At 48.7% G+C, this 12,752-nt stretch overlaps 1 protein-coding gene across 2 annotated transcripts in view; it reads left to right on the forward strand.

The window, feature by feature from the left end:
• The first annotated feature begins 7,064 nt into the window (after positions 1–7,064).
• Positions 7,065–12,752, forward strand: part of CD99L2 (CD99 molecule like 2) — a 70,727-nt gene continuing 65,039 nt past the window's right edge. Inside the window, exon 1 of one of the 2 annotated variants that reach the window (XM_053374335.1) lies at positions 7,065–7,386. In XM_053374335.1, coding sequence (XP_053230310.1) covers positions 7,314–7,386 — 73 coding nt within the window. In that variant the 5' untranslated portion in view covers positions 7,065–7,313. The remainder of the gene's footprint in view (positions 7,387–12,752) is intronic. The other variant, XM_053374336.1, reaches the window with a different exon arrangement.

Genomic DNA, 12,752 nt, shown 5'->3' on the forward strand with positions numbered 1-12,752 from the left:
GAGATAAGACTGAATATGGCTTCTAGCCATGTTAGCTATACAGAAGCCAATAAAGCTTCTGAACATCAGTTGCTGGAAACCACAATAGGAGGAGTGCCTGGGTCTTGTTTGTGGGCTTCCCAAAATGGGCATCTAGCTGGCTACTGTGAGAACAGGATTTTGGACTAGATGGGCCATTATGCTGTTCTTATTATGTTCTTCAATGGTTGCAACGCATCCTGGGATGCTATAATGAAGGACAGGGCCACAAACTGAAATAAATAAATAGTATTTCCTCATTTCTACAGATTTGACCCAGTCTCCAGGGTCACTGGATGTGCTGTTGCTACTGTGCTTTTGCTCAACTTATTCATGGTTCGGGACAGGGGTGGGGAGGTTGCTGTGACCAAATTCTCTAATTGCAAACAATGGTTGTGAAACACAAGGACAGTGTCAGAGGGGAAAGCAAACAATCTGCTTTGGCGAATTGTTGTCAGCTGCTGCTGCTGGATGCTCTTATTTGCTCGGCTCTCACAAGCTGGCCTGACTGTAGCATAATGGCCTGTTAGGGGCTGCTCAGTGATTCCTGAAAGCTCCAGGAAGGGGGGGGGAGAAGAAAAAGAAGGAAAAAATGGGGGGGAGAAGCAAAGTCTATTGAGATGCAAATTGGATACACAGAGGTTAGGGAGGGGAATTAGACGGGAGCAACACAAATGTCGCCCAGCTAGTTTCCTTAGGCTGAACTGAAGTGGGAGTCTTGATTCTCCACCCCCCATTATTTTTTCATAAAAAGAGATGAAAGGGGGAGAGGCACTAGACAAACCCGCGTGACCACCTGCCAAGCAACTCCTTCACACTGGCTGCTCTGTATTCTGGGGAGAGTCTCCCCGGCCTTGCTGCATTCCCACTGCTAACATCAGCATCTTTGAAGCAAGGAGGCAGCTGAGCGGCTGCAGAAATGAACGCAACGTGTGTTTGTTGCAGGGCCAACACCCCAGCTTCCTCCAGCATGCATTTCCTTCCTCTCTCCACATGGTGCTTTTATATCACAGCCCCTGCCGTTGTGCGATAATTTCTGTGCCCAGGTAAGAGGTGAGGCGCTGGGCCCTTAAGAAGCTGCCACGATTCACTGACAGGTGAAACCAAAGTATGATTAGCAGGAGACCCAGACCACACCCCACCCCACTCCACCCCGACTCTCACCCCCTCGAGAAAAGGAAGCCGGGGCGAAGGATGGCTGTCCACATTGGCTTTCACCAAAAGGTTCGCAGAGATAGCAGCTTAGTGGAAATGGATCAATGTGCACTGCCTGGGCAGCAGGGCTGGACCGCCCATGTGCCACGACCCTCCCCACCCCCACAAGGCTTCAGCAGGGGTCAGCAGCTTCCCATTTTGCCCCAGGCAAACCTAGGGGTGGTGTGGGGAAATGATTAGGCATGGTTACTTGGAATGCCCGTGATTTTTCCCGCACAAACACATCATCTTTTTTTCAGGACTGACTCCAACCAACAATAGCAAAGGGCGAGCAACAATCTTTCTTAACCCACAGCTGTAGAACTGTGGAGCTGAAATAGACCATGAGAGTCATCTATTCCAACCACCTGCCATACAAGAACCTTTTTGACCCACAACAGATTAAGAAGCTCATGCTGTACTGACTGACCTGTCCCTTTGTGCAGCCTAAGAGCAGGGATGGGGAACCTCGGGTCCCAGGGCTGAATGCGGCCCTCCATGCCTCTCTGGCCTGGCCCTTGGAACTCTCCCCAAGCCATATCCACTCTGGCCCTGCTTTGCACCCTCCTTGAGTGTTTCTGCCTGGCTGGAATGTGCCCTTAAAGTCTGATTGTGCCTCTTTCACGCCTGGGTGGAAGGCAGAGAGAAAGGTGCACATTTGTAAAAAGCTAGCCTACCGCACAAAAATTCACATCTGTTGCTCTACCCACGCTGGAATGTGGCCCTCTGGTTTTCCAGAAGGGAATTGCAGCCCTGAGGCTGAAATACATTTTCCACTCTGCCTCAGAGTGTTAGACTAGGACTGGGGGGAGCCAGGTTCAAATCCCTATCCAGCCATTAATCTTACTGGGCAACTCGCTACCTCTCAGCCTAATCTACTTTACAGGGTTACTGTAAAGGTAAAATGGGTTGAGGAAGACTTAACAGGCACCAACCACCCTGATCTCCCTGGAGGAAGGATGGGTGTATTAGGTAAATGAATCAGGAACTCACAAATATTGGGGTGTTTTTTCAAAAATGGCTGGGGAGTTGTGTCACCCATGAGGAGGTCACTGATACAGATCAGTAGGAACCTGTGATTCTCATTCCTCAGCAGCAGATTCCCTGGGGAAGGTTCACATCTCCCAAGTGGGGGGTGGGGAAATATGCACGAAAAATGTAATTTCATGGCATCTGAAGGGCTGCCTTGTGGCATGATACCCAAATCCTGTATGGCAAATTAAGAACAGTGCACATTCACTGTGCAAAGAAGCAAACACACTAACAAAGCATCAGCAACAAAATTTGGAAATATCACCAGGCCATAGCTATTTGGGAAGGGGGATAAGCCTATGCTTTTTAAGGATATTTATTCCAGGGTTCTTCACACACACCTGAGCAACCCCTCCTCCCTTTGTACCGGACTAATCTCCCTCCCTTTACAACTCACCCATTTCCTCACTATTCCACCCCCCTTTGCCCCAAGTCCTTCTACAGGAGAGGAGAGGTGCTTCAGTGAGGGTGGAGGTGGTGCTACATGCTTAACCCTTTCCCCACCCCTGCTATTCTATTCCAAATTTTCCTCCAGCCTGTTTATTCCCCTCCTTTGTGACTGGGGTTTGGAGAACAGAAGTGCTAAGATATGGAAGGGGTTCAGCAACCCCTCCTCTTGGCTGCTTCTTTTTTTGAAATCATCCGCTCCTGTGGTGGGTTTCTGATGAAGGAATGAAGGAAGAAATGAATAGCACAATGGCCAGTTTTTATTCAGTCTGGTCATCAAAAACCCTGCAGTTTTAAAGCAAAATGCCTCTGGTATCCAACGCTGCACTGTTATCCCTGAATAAGTTTAGCATGGGATGCAAAATATATTTGGTATGAATCTTATTGCACTTTTAAGCCCAAATTTGGTTTGAAGTGGCATGACGATCCATCTTAGCATATAATTTTAATCTTTTCAGCTGGATAACTTTAATTGATTTCAGTTTTGAAAACACACGAGTTAATTGAAAAACTGACTGGGCTCATGAGAAAGTTCTTGATACCCTTAAAACATATGAGATGGCATTTAAGTCACAGGATTTTACTATGTATTGATCTACATTCAGTTAATAAAGAAATACCACAATTAGTTTTCTCTCTCTCTGTAATAAATCACTTTCTGTGCCTGTTGGAAATTGGATTATACTGTCATTTTCTCGTACAAGTTTTGTTTATAGTTGCAGGCAACGTGCACTAGCTGCAGAAAGCTTGCTGAAACATGGTTCCATGTGATGCAGAAGGCAAGCAAGTTCAAAACGGCTGGGGAGAGAAATGCAGACTCCCAGATCCAGCATGCTGGAGGGGCTTGGATGGAGCAGAGCTGAAGTGCCCCTCTGCTCAGCCCCCCCTCAAAAAAAACCTTTACCAGTTGTGAAGTTCCACCATTGGTGGGGAAACATCAACAACAAGAGCCACTCCAATGCGCTTGCCCAAATTATAGCAGAAGCTACCACAGGTGTCATCCCTGCTATTGGTAGCCAACAGAACTCCAAAAACACCCCACTCCATGGGGTGGGAGGGGGGGGCTTGGCTTGAGCAGCACAGGGTTTGCTTGATCCTCCTGCTGTCACATGCTGGCAATGGTGCTACTCCAGGTCTCTTTGCTGCAACACCCTGGCAGTTGTTGCATTTTCTCCTCCTCTGCCCCAAGTCCATCAAGCCCATTCCATTCTTGAAAAAGAGAGAGGTTAAAGTCAGCAGTTTTAAGAATGTGCATAATAAAATGCAATTGCATATTAAAATCCTTGTCTGGGTAGAAGCCGCTCCGGTGCCTGGGACGACGCGCCCAGGGGCAGGGCGCACCATGGGGCCTCCGGAGTCTGCCTGCCTCCTCCTACTCAGCTGCCCTACAGCTGGGGGGAGACAGCGGGTGGAACGTTTGCGCAGCGCGGATCCTGCGTGCACCAAAGCCACCGCATCTCTCCCAGGAGAGACACGTGGCTCTGGTGCGCTGCAGGCCCCGCAGTTAGTGCCCTCTCAGTGGTGACACCCAGGGCATCCCGCCCCTACCACACCCCCTTGCTTCGCCCCTGGCTACATTAGCTTTAGTTTCAGTTGGTAAGGCTCAAGGATGTGGACAAGGTGCTTGGATCAGCCAATGTGACCACTTGCGCTCTAGACCCCTGCCCCTCTTGGCTGATAAAAACCAGTAGGGAGGGAACAGCTGGCTGGGCCAGGGAGGTGATCAATGCCTCTTTACAAGAGGGGGTGGTCCCTGCATGTTTGAGGGAGGCAGTGGTAAAACCACTCCTTAAGAACCCTTCCCTGGATTCAGAAAGCCTAACTAACTACAGGCCAGTTGCTAATCTCCCTTTTCTGAGCAAGGTTCTGGAGTGAATGGTTGTGGACCAGATCCAGGCACTTTTGGAAGAAACTGATTTTCTGGATCCATTTCAATAGGGGTTTGGGCCTGGTTTTGGCACAGAAACTGCTTTAGTTGCCCTGTATGATGACCTCTGTCTAGAGAGAGACAAGGGAAACAATTCTTCTTGACCTCTCAGCAGTTTCAATACCATCGACCAGGTATCCTTCTGAAGAGACTCTCTGAACTAGGGGTGGGTGGCACCGCTTTGCAGTGATTCCAGTCCTAATTAGATGGTCGTTCCTAGAGGGTGTTACTTGGGGAATGCAGAGTTAGGATGCAGGTGGCACTGTGGTCTGAACCACTGAGCCTCTTGGGCTTGCTGATCAGAAGGTCGGCAGTTTGAATCCCCACGATGGAGTGAACTCCTGTTGCTCTGTCCCAGCTCCTGCCAATTTAGCAGTTCGAAAGCACGCCAGTGCAAGTAGATAAATAGGTATCACTGTGGCGGGAAGGTAAACAGCATTTCTGTGCGCTGCTCTGGTTTCTATCACAGTGTTCCGTTGTGCTAGAAGGGATTTAGTCCTGCTGGCCACATGACCCGGAAAGCTGTCTGTGAACAAACTCTGGCTCCCTTAGCCTGAAAGTGAGATGAGTGCCACAACCCCATAGTAGCCTTTGACTGGACTTAACTGCCCAGGGGTCCTTTACCTTTACCTCACAGAGTTATTACAGGGGTAAAACAGGGAGGCATTGGGAGGGGGGAACCATGCATGCCATCTTGAGTTTCTTGGTGGAATGGTGTGGTATAAATGTGGTAATAAATAAAAGATAGACACCTCATTCAGGTGTACCAACTCTACGGGGCTGAGGCCTCTACAGCCCCTCCCCATGTCCACTGGGACAGGGCTCAGCCCCCAATTGTGAGGGGGCAGAGGAGGCCTGGTGGTATGTTGCCCTGGGCTGTGCAGCATTGGGAAACGCCCTGCAGACCAGCGCAGCTTGGCACACAAGTGTTGCGCAGCCATCACACACGCAATGTGCATCGCATGTGTGATATCAGGCCCCCCCCCAATGTTGGGCGCAACTCAGCACCTGTGGCCTCACTGGTCTCAAAAAAGGCTCCACCCATCACTCCCTCTGAGAAATAAGAAGGCAAACCCCCAAGATTTGCAGAATTTTGTTATTTATTTTTTAAAAAGAAAAGCTGAATGTAGGTTGGGAAGGTGCATGGAAAACTAGAGGAGAGAGGGAAGGAGTATCCTGGAAGAGGGTGACTGAAATAGTGAACAGCAGCACTCCACTCTGCAATATTTTGTTGCAGAGCCCCTTTGTTGTCCACTTGCTGGATGTGTGGATTTGACCATTTTGATTTTCCTGTCTACCCCCCCTTCAGTTCCTTTACACCTTCTCACCAGTTTGTGATTTTTTTAAAAAAAGAGTCCTAATGAAAAATTCATCTGCCTATTAGTGTGAATTCATCCTAATACCACGTTTCTGTATGCGATTTTGCCTAATTTTTGCCTAGTGTACCCTCACACAATGCATTTTTGAATGCTATTTTCAGGTTTATATACATTTTTACATTACTTGACTGGAGAACTGCACTGCCCTATTTGCAGGAGGAATCTTGAAAGGGTGGCTGTGTTTCGGCTGGTGCATTGTCTTGGAAAGGGAAGATTAAGTAGGTTCGGCTTAAAATGCGGACTGAGTCAAATTTCTCCCTAGCCCTCTTCTTATGACCCTTTTCTAAGGGTGGTCCTTTTGTTTTATTTTTGGTTTTATCCACTGTTATCGTTGCCATTATCAGACAGCGACAGGCAGCCCTGAGGTCTTTATTCCTCTGGCCTCTCTCTTGTGACATTTCTCCAGTACTGTATTTACATGTTTTTGAAGAAGAGGAGGAAGAAGAAGACAAGGTTCATTGATGCAACTCAACAAGGACGCGCATCTGTTTCACTGCAGTAACAGGCTACTTGTCAGAAATCTCAGATCTTTGTCACATAGAAAACAGTTGTCCGGCTTCAGGGACTCGGGAGAGATGGATCTGGCTCTCTTGGGCGAAATACAACGTGAGAAATTATCAGTGAGATAGTGGGGGTTTGCTGAGGAAGAACCCTGGCCAGCAATCCACCCACCCACCCGCACCCTGGAAACAGTGGCTCTCCGGCTTTGACCCCCCCCCCGCCCCGTATCAGGTTTGCCGGGTGGGAGCGAAGGCGGGTGACCGGAGACGCCCTTTTTCGCGGCTGTCGGGTCCCTCAGGGTCAAGCCGCCGGCAACCAAACACCGCCGGCTCTTTTCGCAGTTTAGAGGTGGAAGTAAAATATGTAAAGAATTAGCGCTCTCTCTTTTTCTCTTTCTCTCTCTCTCAGCCCGCCGCCCGGTCCAAGGGAGGCTCCTGCGACTGTCTCTCTTTCTCCCCCAACCCTTTTAACTCCGGCCTCCTCCTCCCTCCCCCCGCCCTACTCTCTCCCTCTTCCCCTCCCCTCTCCACGAAGGGCCTGCCTTTTTGCGACTCGTGGGCCCCTGCCCTCGCCGCGTCCCGCCCCCTCTCTTCTCCACGCGTCCCCGGCGCGCTCCTCCCCTCCGCGCCGCCGCCTCCTCTGCTCCTGCCGGCGCCTCTCGTCCCTATCTTTCGCCGAGGCTGCAACGAGCGCCCGACCGCCTGCCTAAGGAAGCCGCCGCCACCGCCTGAAAGCGGGCATCTGCGCCACGTCGACCCGGGAGCTCCCTCTTCGCACCGTGCGCCCTAGCCGTGCGCTCCTGCCTCCTCGCCGAAATGACCGCGAAGCTTTGGCGCCCCCGCCTCCTCCTCCTCGCCGCTGTCGCCTTGGCTGCCCTGAGCGGGAGAGGTAAGCAGGATCGGGCTCCCGGTAGGGTAATCAACCAGCCCATCCCGCCCGCGTTGCGCTTTCCCTCAAGTATACTGGGGAGAGGATCCCCCCTGGCCATCGAAGCTCCTCTCCCCTTCTTTCCTCTCCGGCTTGCCTGAACTAGTAGACCGGTTGCCTCCGCGCTCCTTTTGTGTCCATCGCTCCTGCCTGCTGCTCCTGCTTATTCTTCTCCTCACGTCCCGGCGGCTTGGGAGACATACGGCAGGATATGGGGGGCTCCGTGCCATGCTTGTCTGGGTTGGGCTGTCTGCATCGTTGCGCATGATTTCTCTGCCCCCCTCCCGGTGGCTGGGTGCAGCCAGGCCTCACGGATGCAGATGAGTCCCTCCCGCACCCCCGCTCTGTACACACACACGAATAATAATATGCAATTGAATTATATAAATAAAAGATCAGGTGAGACAAAACGCATTTGGCTGGCGAAGCGGCTGCGGGCCTGCCTAACCATCGGCGCAGACCCGCCCCCCTCCCCTAACCTCTATTGTGGCTCGCGGCGTGCTCTGCCTGGGCTGCATAAAGAGCTGGGGGGGGGACTGCAGATCACACCAGTTTTCCAAGCAAGGGCGAGATTTGGCTCTTCTGAGCCTCCGGGGAAAGGGCCCCGCTAATCCTCCGGGGGATGGGTGGGCGTGACAAATCAGTTCAAACTGCGTTGGACTGAAACGTACCCAAACGGAGAGCAGGGGCTGCAGCCGCCCTTAGCCTTTTGTAGCCTCGTTTATCTTTGCAGCCCTGTCGCTCCTGTGGGACTCATTCACCTTCCACTATTATCATTGCTCTTTTTTCTTTTTAAACAGCAGGGGATAATTTCTGATAAATGATCACAGTGCACCCAACCTGTCTTTCCGGCATCCTCAGAGGAGGGGTGGTCGGGAAGCCCCCAAAATAGCGCCTAATAGGAAATCTTTCCCTTACTGGAGAACAATAGATCCACCATGAGCTTGACTGAAGCCCAGCAGCCCCCGCCCCACTAGACTGGGTTCCTCCTGTGTGGGAATGTGCCTGCTTTCATACCTCCCCGCCCCCCGCCCTGTGCTCCAAAAATATGCTTGAGAATAAAATATATTTTCAAATCTTGATTTAATCTCCACTTTGTGAGCCACTTAGAGGAGGCTTCCTCCATACTGACCTGCTTTTCTCCTCTTAAGTATTCCTCCTCTTAAGACACTGTATGTACAGCATCTCATGTTTCTGTAAGCATTAGAGAGGTAGAAACACATGTATATTATTCCCCTCCCCGCCGACTTAAATAGTAGGTAGTTTTGTCAACTACCTCTATATCAATTGACTTGGCATAGAGAAATGCCAGTACGGTGCATGCCCTCCAGTATCAAAGGACTGTAGGGCATTTGAGGGTCTGCAGTTTAGCTAATCCACCCCCCCCCAATGTTCTCCTCTGTGTCACTTACCACTGGTTCATCTTATATCCCCAGTGTGCCATACAGGTTCACTTCAGCTCATCCAGATCAAGGATCTTCTGCACATTTACCTAGGAATAAACATCATGGTCTGGCTTGCTTCTGAGTAAAAAGCATGTGTCAGATTTAGCTGTAAATTTGAGAGCCGAAGTTGTCCCAAGTTTTTGTGTGGTGTTCCCAAATTGCACCAGTGGGACAAGGAATAAGAGTTATTAGTAGAAACTGTTTGGAAGAACTCTTTGCAGGTAATAATTGTTTGGTCTGTCAGCTAGCATGAAATGTCACAATTCGCTTACATTTTTTGTTTTGTTTTTTAAAAAACTGCTTCAGGATGAGCTTATGAATAGAAGGCGTGTTATGTTTCACATATTTTGGTGTATATGTAAGATGGTTCATCAGTGTACAGTTAAGTGCTTCACAACTGGAACCACTCTTAGGCCTTGAAATAGCCCTGTGGGTCCATTTGGTACAGAACTGGCAGCTACATCATCATCATCATCATCATTAATTTATGACCCGTCCATTATCTAAGGTCCCTGGATGGGCTGCCACAATCAAAACACAGTGTGAAAAAACAGTTTGAAACAACTTACAATCACAGAAATAAGGTGGGTCCCAAAAATATACATCTCAAGTGTCAAAAAGCCAAGAGTCTAGAGGTGTGTCTTCAGCATATGATGAAAACTGTACAGTGAAGGTGCCAAGTGGACCTCTGGGGAGAGAGGTCTACAACTATGGGGCTACTATAGAGAATGCCCTCTCTTAGGTGAACAGCCCCCTAAGTTTCAGAAGTTGGTAGAACAACTAAAAGGGTCATCCTCTGCTGATCTTAACACCTGAGAGGATCTGTAAGGAAGGGGAATATTTCAGGTGTTTGAGGCCTGAGATGTTTAGGGCTTAAAACAAGTTGCTTGTGTTTCTGAATCTCTACCATAATGATTGACGTGGAAACTTGCAGAACATGCCCAGCGTTTGAGATACACAACAGTTGGATTAGACCAAGGGTGGCTGTTGTTGGTGGACTACAGCTCAGTCGTAGAACACCTGCTTTGCATGCAAAGTGTTCCAAAGTTCAACCCCCAACATCTCAAGTTAGGGTTGGGGGAGGCTCCCTGTCTGAAATGGGTAGACACCACTGAGCAAGATGGGCAATGAATGGTCTTACTTAGGCAACTTGCTATGTTCTAGCAGTGCCCATTATTCCTAACCGTTGGGCATGTTAGCAGGGGCTAATGGAAGCTGGGAGTTCAACCACATTTGGAAGGCAGCAAGGTCCACCTAGTTGGGTATTTTCCCCTCGGTAGTGGCCAGCCAGGTATCTCTCAGAGCTTTTTTTTATAAAAAGGACTTTGAAGGTGATGGCCTGAACAGTGGGGGGAACAGGCCTGGGAAAGTGGATGTTCTATTTAGCCTCTTGCCCACCAATTTGTCTAAGACTGGGAACCTGCGACCCATAGCCAGCATGGCCAGTATGTAGGGATGATGGGAACTGCAGTCCAGCAACATCTGGAGGGCACCAAACTCCCCATTCTAGGTCTACACTATCTAAGCTAGTGTCGCTCAATTTCTCGTGTGCAGTAGTAATGTGGAATCTGTGGTCCTCCTGTTGTCCTCGGGCCACAACTCCCATCATCTCTGACCTTTGGCCATGTTGCTGTGCGGCTGAGCCCAGTCACATCTGAAGGGCTTCACACCTGTGACATACAAGTCAACTTTGTGTTGTAAAAAAGAACCATTTTCTTCCTTCCCAGTCTGTTTTGCTGGGTGGACCCAAGTTTTGTTATCATGATAGAGAAGTTGAACACTTTCTCCTTCCACCATTCATAATTTCATAAACCTCTGTTGTGTTCTTGTCTGCCCCCAGCCCTGATGCTCTAGCCTTTCTTCATAAGAAACAGATTCTTGACTAAGAGCTTAAAAGTGGGGACTTGGAAACCCATGATGGGGACTTGGAAACCTCTTGAACAGCCCTGCTGGGTGTGCAAGTCTGAGAGATAGGGAAGCGAAGATGGTCTACAGAGCTAGTTCACTGCACGGCTTTCTAAAGTTTGTTCAGCATTCAAACCATAGGAAAAGCTCTGAAGGTTACTCCAGCCAGGTTATTCTTGCTTTGTAAGAGGTTAAGAGCCTCTCTCCTTACAGCAGGTAGAATATTTGGATGAAGAGGCATGGATATTAAACATTGCAGAAGAACTGTTTTTTAATTGTACCTCTTAGTGGGCAACAGATTAGTAGAACTGGCATTTGACATCCAAATAATTAGTTGCATTTACTTTTCTTAATTAATACTTTCCTAAATTATTTCTAGTGCACAGCACAGGGAGCATCTGAAAATCGGAATCAAACTTTGTGTGGGTCATTTTTTTGTTTTTTAAAAATCCCCTTATTCATCTCTGTCCTCCTGCCAGCTCCAAAGCTGCATTGCCTACCTAAGCTAGTTCTTTTTCAAACTGGCATTTGTTTTAAAAGTACACAAAAAGCAAGGGGAAAGCTGACTGTGTAGACAAAGTGGTAGTAAACAAAGGAGAACCAGTTAAGCTAACAACAATAGGGAGAATCAGTGAACTCCCCAAAATGGGTTTTCATGGCAGATTAGGAGAGAGTTCACTAAACAGAATGAAATGGGCAGGCAGGGAATTCCTTGCACAGATAGATGTTCAATTTGGCTGAGGAGCCCAGTGGGACAAGGCATGATAAGTTACTCTGGGTATGTTAAATATATAGGTACACCTGTGTTTCCCCTCCAGCCTAATTCTGTCTCACTAAGCTTGCAAACAATTCCACAAACAGTTGTTCTTCCACTGCAACACAGAAGCAAAAACCAACTTCAAGATATGCTGCCAACCCACACATAATCAACAAAAGGTGTGGTGGCACATCAGAAGCCTGAAATAAACAGAGGTGCGAGTCTCTCCAAATTTATGAAAACATTGGTCTGGATGCCTGGAAACATCTTGTATATTGCAAGTAGGAGACCAGGCATACAGTGGTACCTCGGGTTACAGACGCTTCAGGTTACAGATGCTTCAGGTTACAGACTCTGCTAACCCGGAAATGCATGGGGCCCACTGATAAGAGCCCTCCTGGATTTCTCATTACTTCAAGAATTCATATACGACTTAATTACAGTAATGCTTGATCAGTGTGTGGAACTGAATACGGTGAAAATAAAAATGAGTTAAAACTATAAAATCAGAAATCTGTTAACATTCCTGCTGGAATAAAAAAATGCATTCCGTAGGCACCTGAAGTTCAACAGGGAAAGGTCCCATCTGACCTCAAGTGGAAGGTCGTGCTATCAAATTGGGGTCACAGCATTGAGCAGTTCATGGGTTCATATGAGCAGTTGACTGGCTGTTGGCATCTGTACACCCAAACCATAGGGGACCCCTAGCAGCGACTCCTCCAAAGACCTCAGTGATCAGGCAGCCCCTGTGTTATCCTGAACCCAAGTTGTTAAATGACATAAATTAATACAAGAGCCTTGAACCTCACCCAGTAGTATATGGGGAGCCATTGCACGTGTTTGAGAACTGGAGTTAACGAGCTGGCAATAGTCTGCCCCATCGACAGGCTAACTGGAGTGTTTTGCACCAGCTGGAGCTTCCAAACAGAAAGACCGAAGGTGGTCCCACATAGAATGCAAAGCAATGTTACTTACTCTTCACTGGTTGTCTTCAACTTCGGGTTCTTATATGATGTTGGGCTATAACTCCCATCATCCTTGACCATTGGTTAAACCGGCTGTGGATGGTGGGAGTTGTAGTCCATCGTCGGGGGACCAAAGTATGTCTCCACCATTGCAACCTGCTTGGTCACCTGCTTCTTGCTCTATCGTAGAGAACAGTGGTGGTGAGAAGGAGGAGCAGGAGGTGCCTCTGCCTGCTTGCTCATTGGATTTCTGTC

This window comes from Podarcis raffonei, chromosome Z (genome assembly GCF_027172205.1).
Source record: "Podarcis raffonei isolate rPodRaf1 chromosome Z, rPodRaf1.pri, whole genome shotgun sequence".
In the NCBI taxonomy this organism is placed as follows: Eukaryota; Metazoa; Chordata; class Lepidosauria; order Squamata; family Lacertidae; genus Podarcis; species Podarcis raffonei.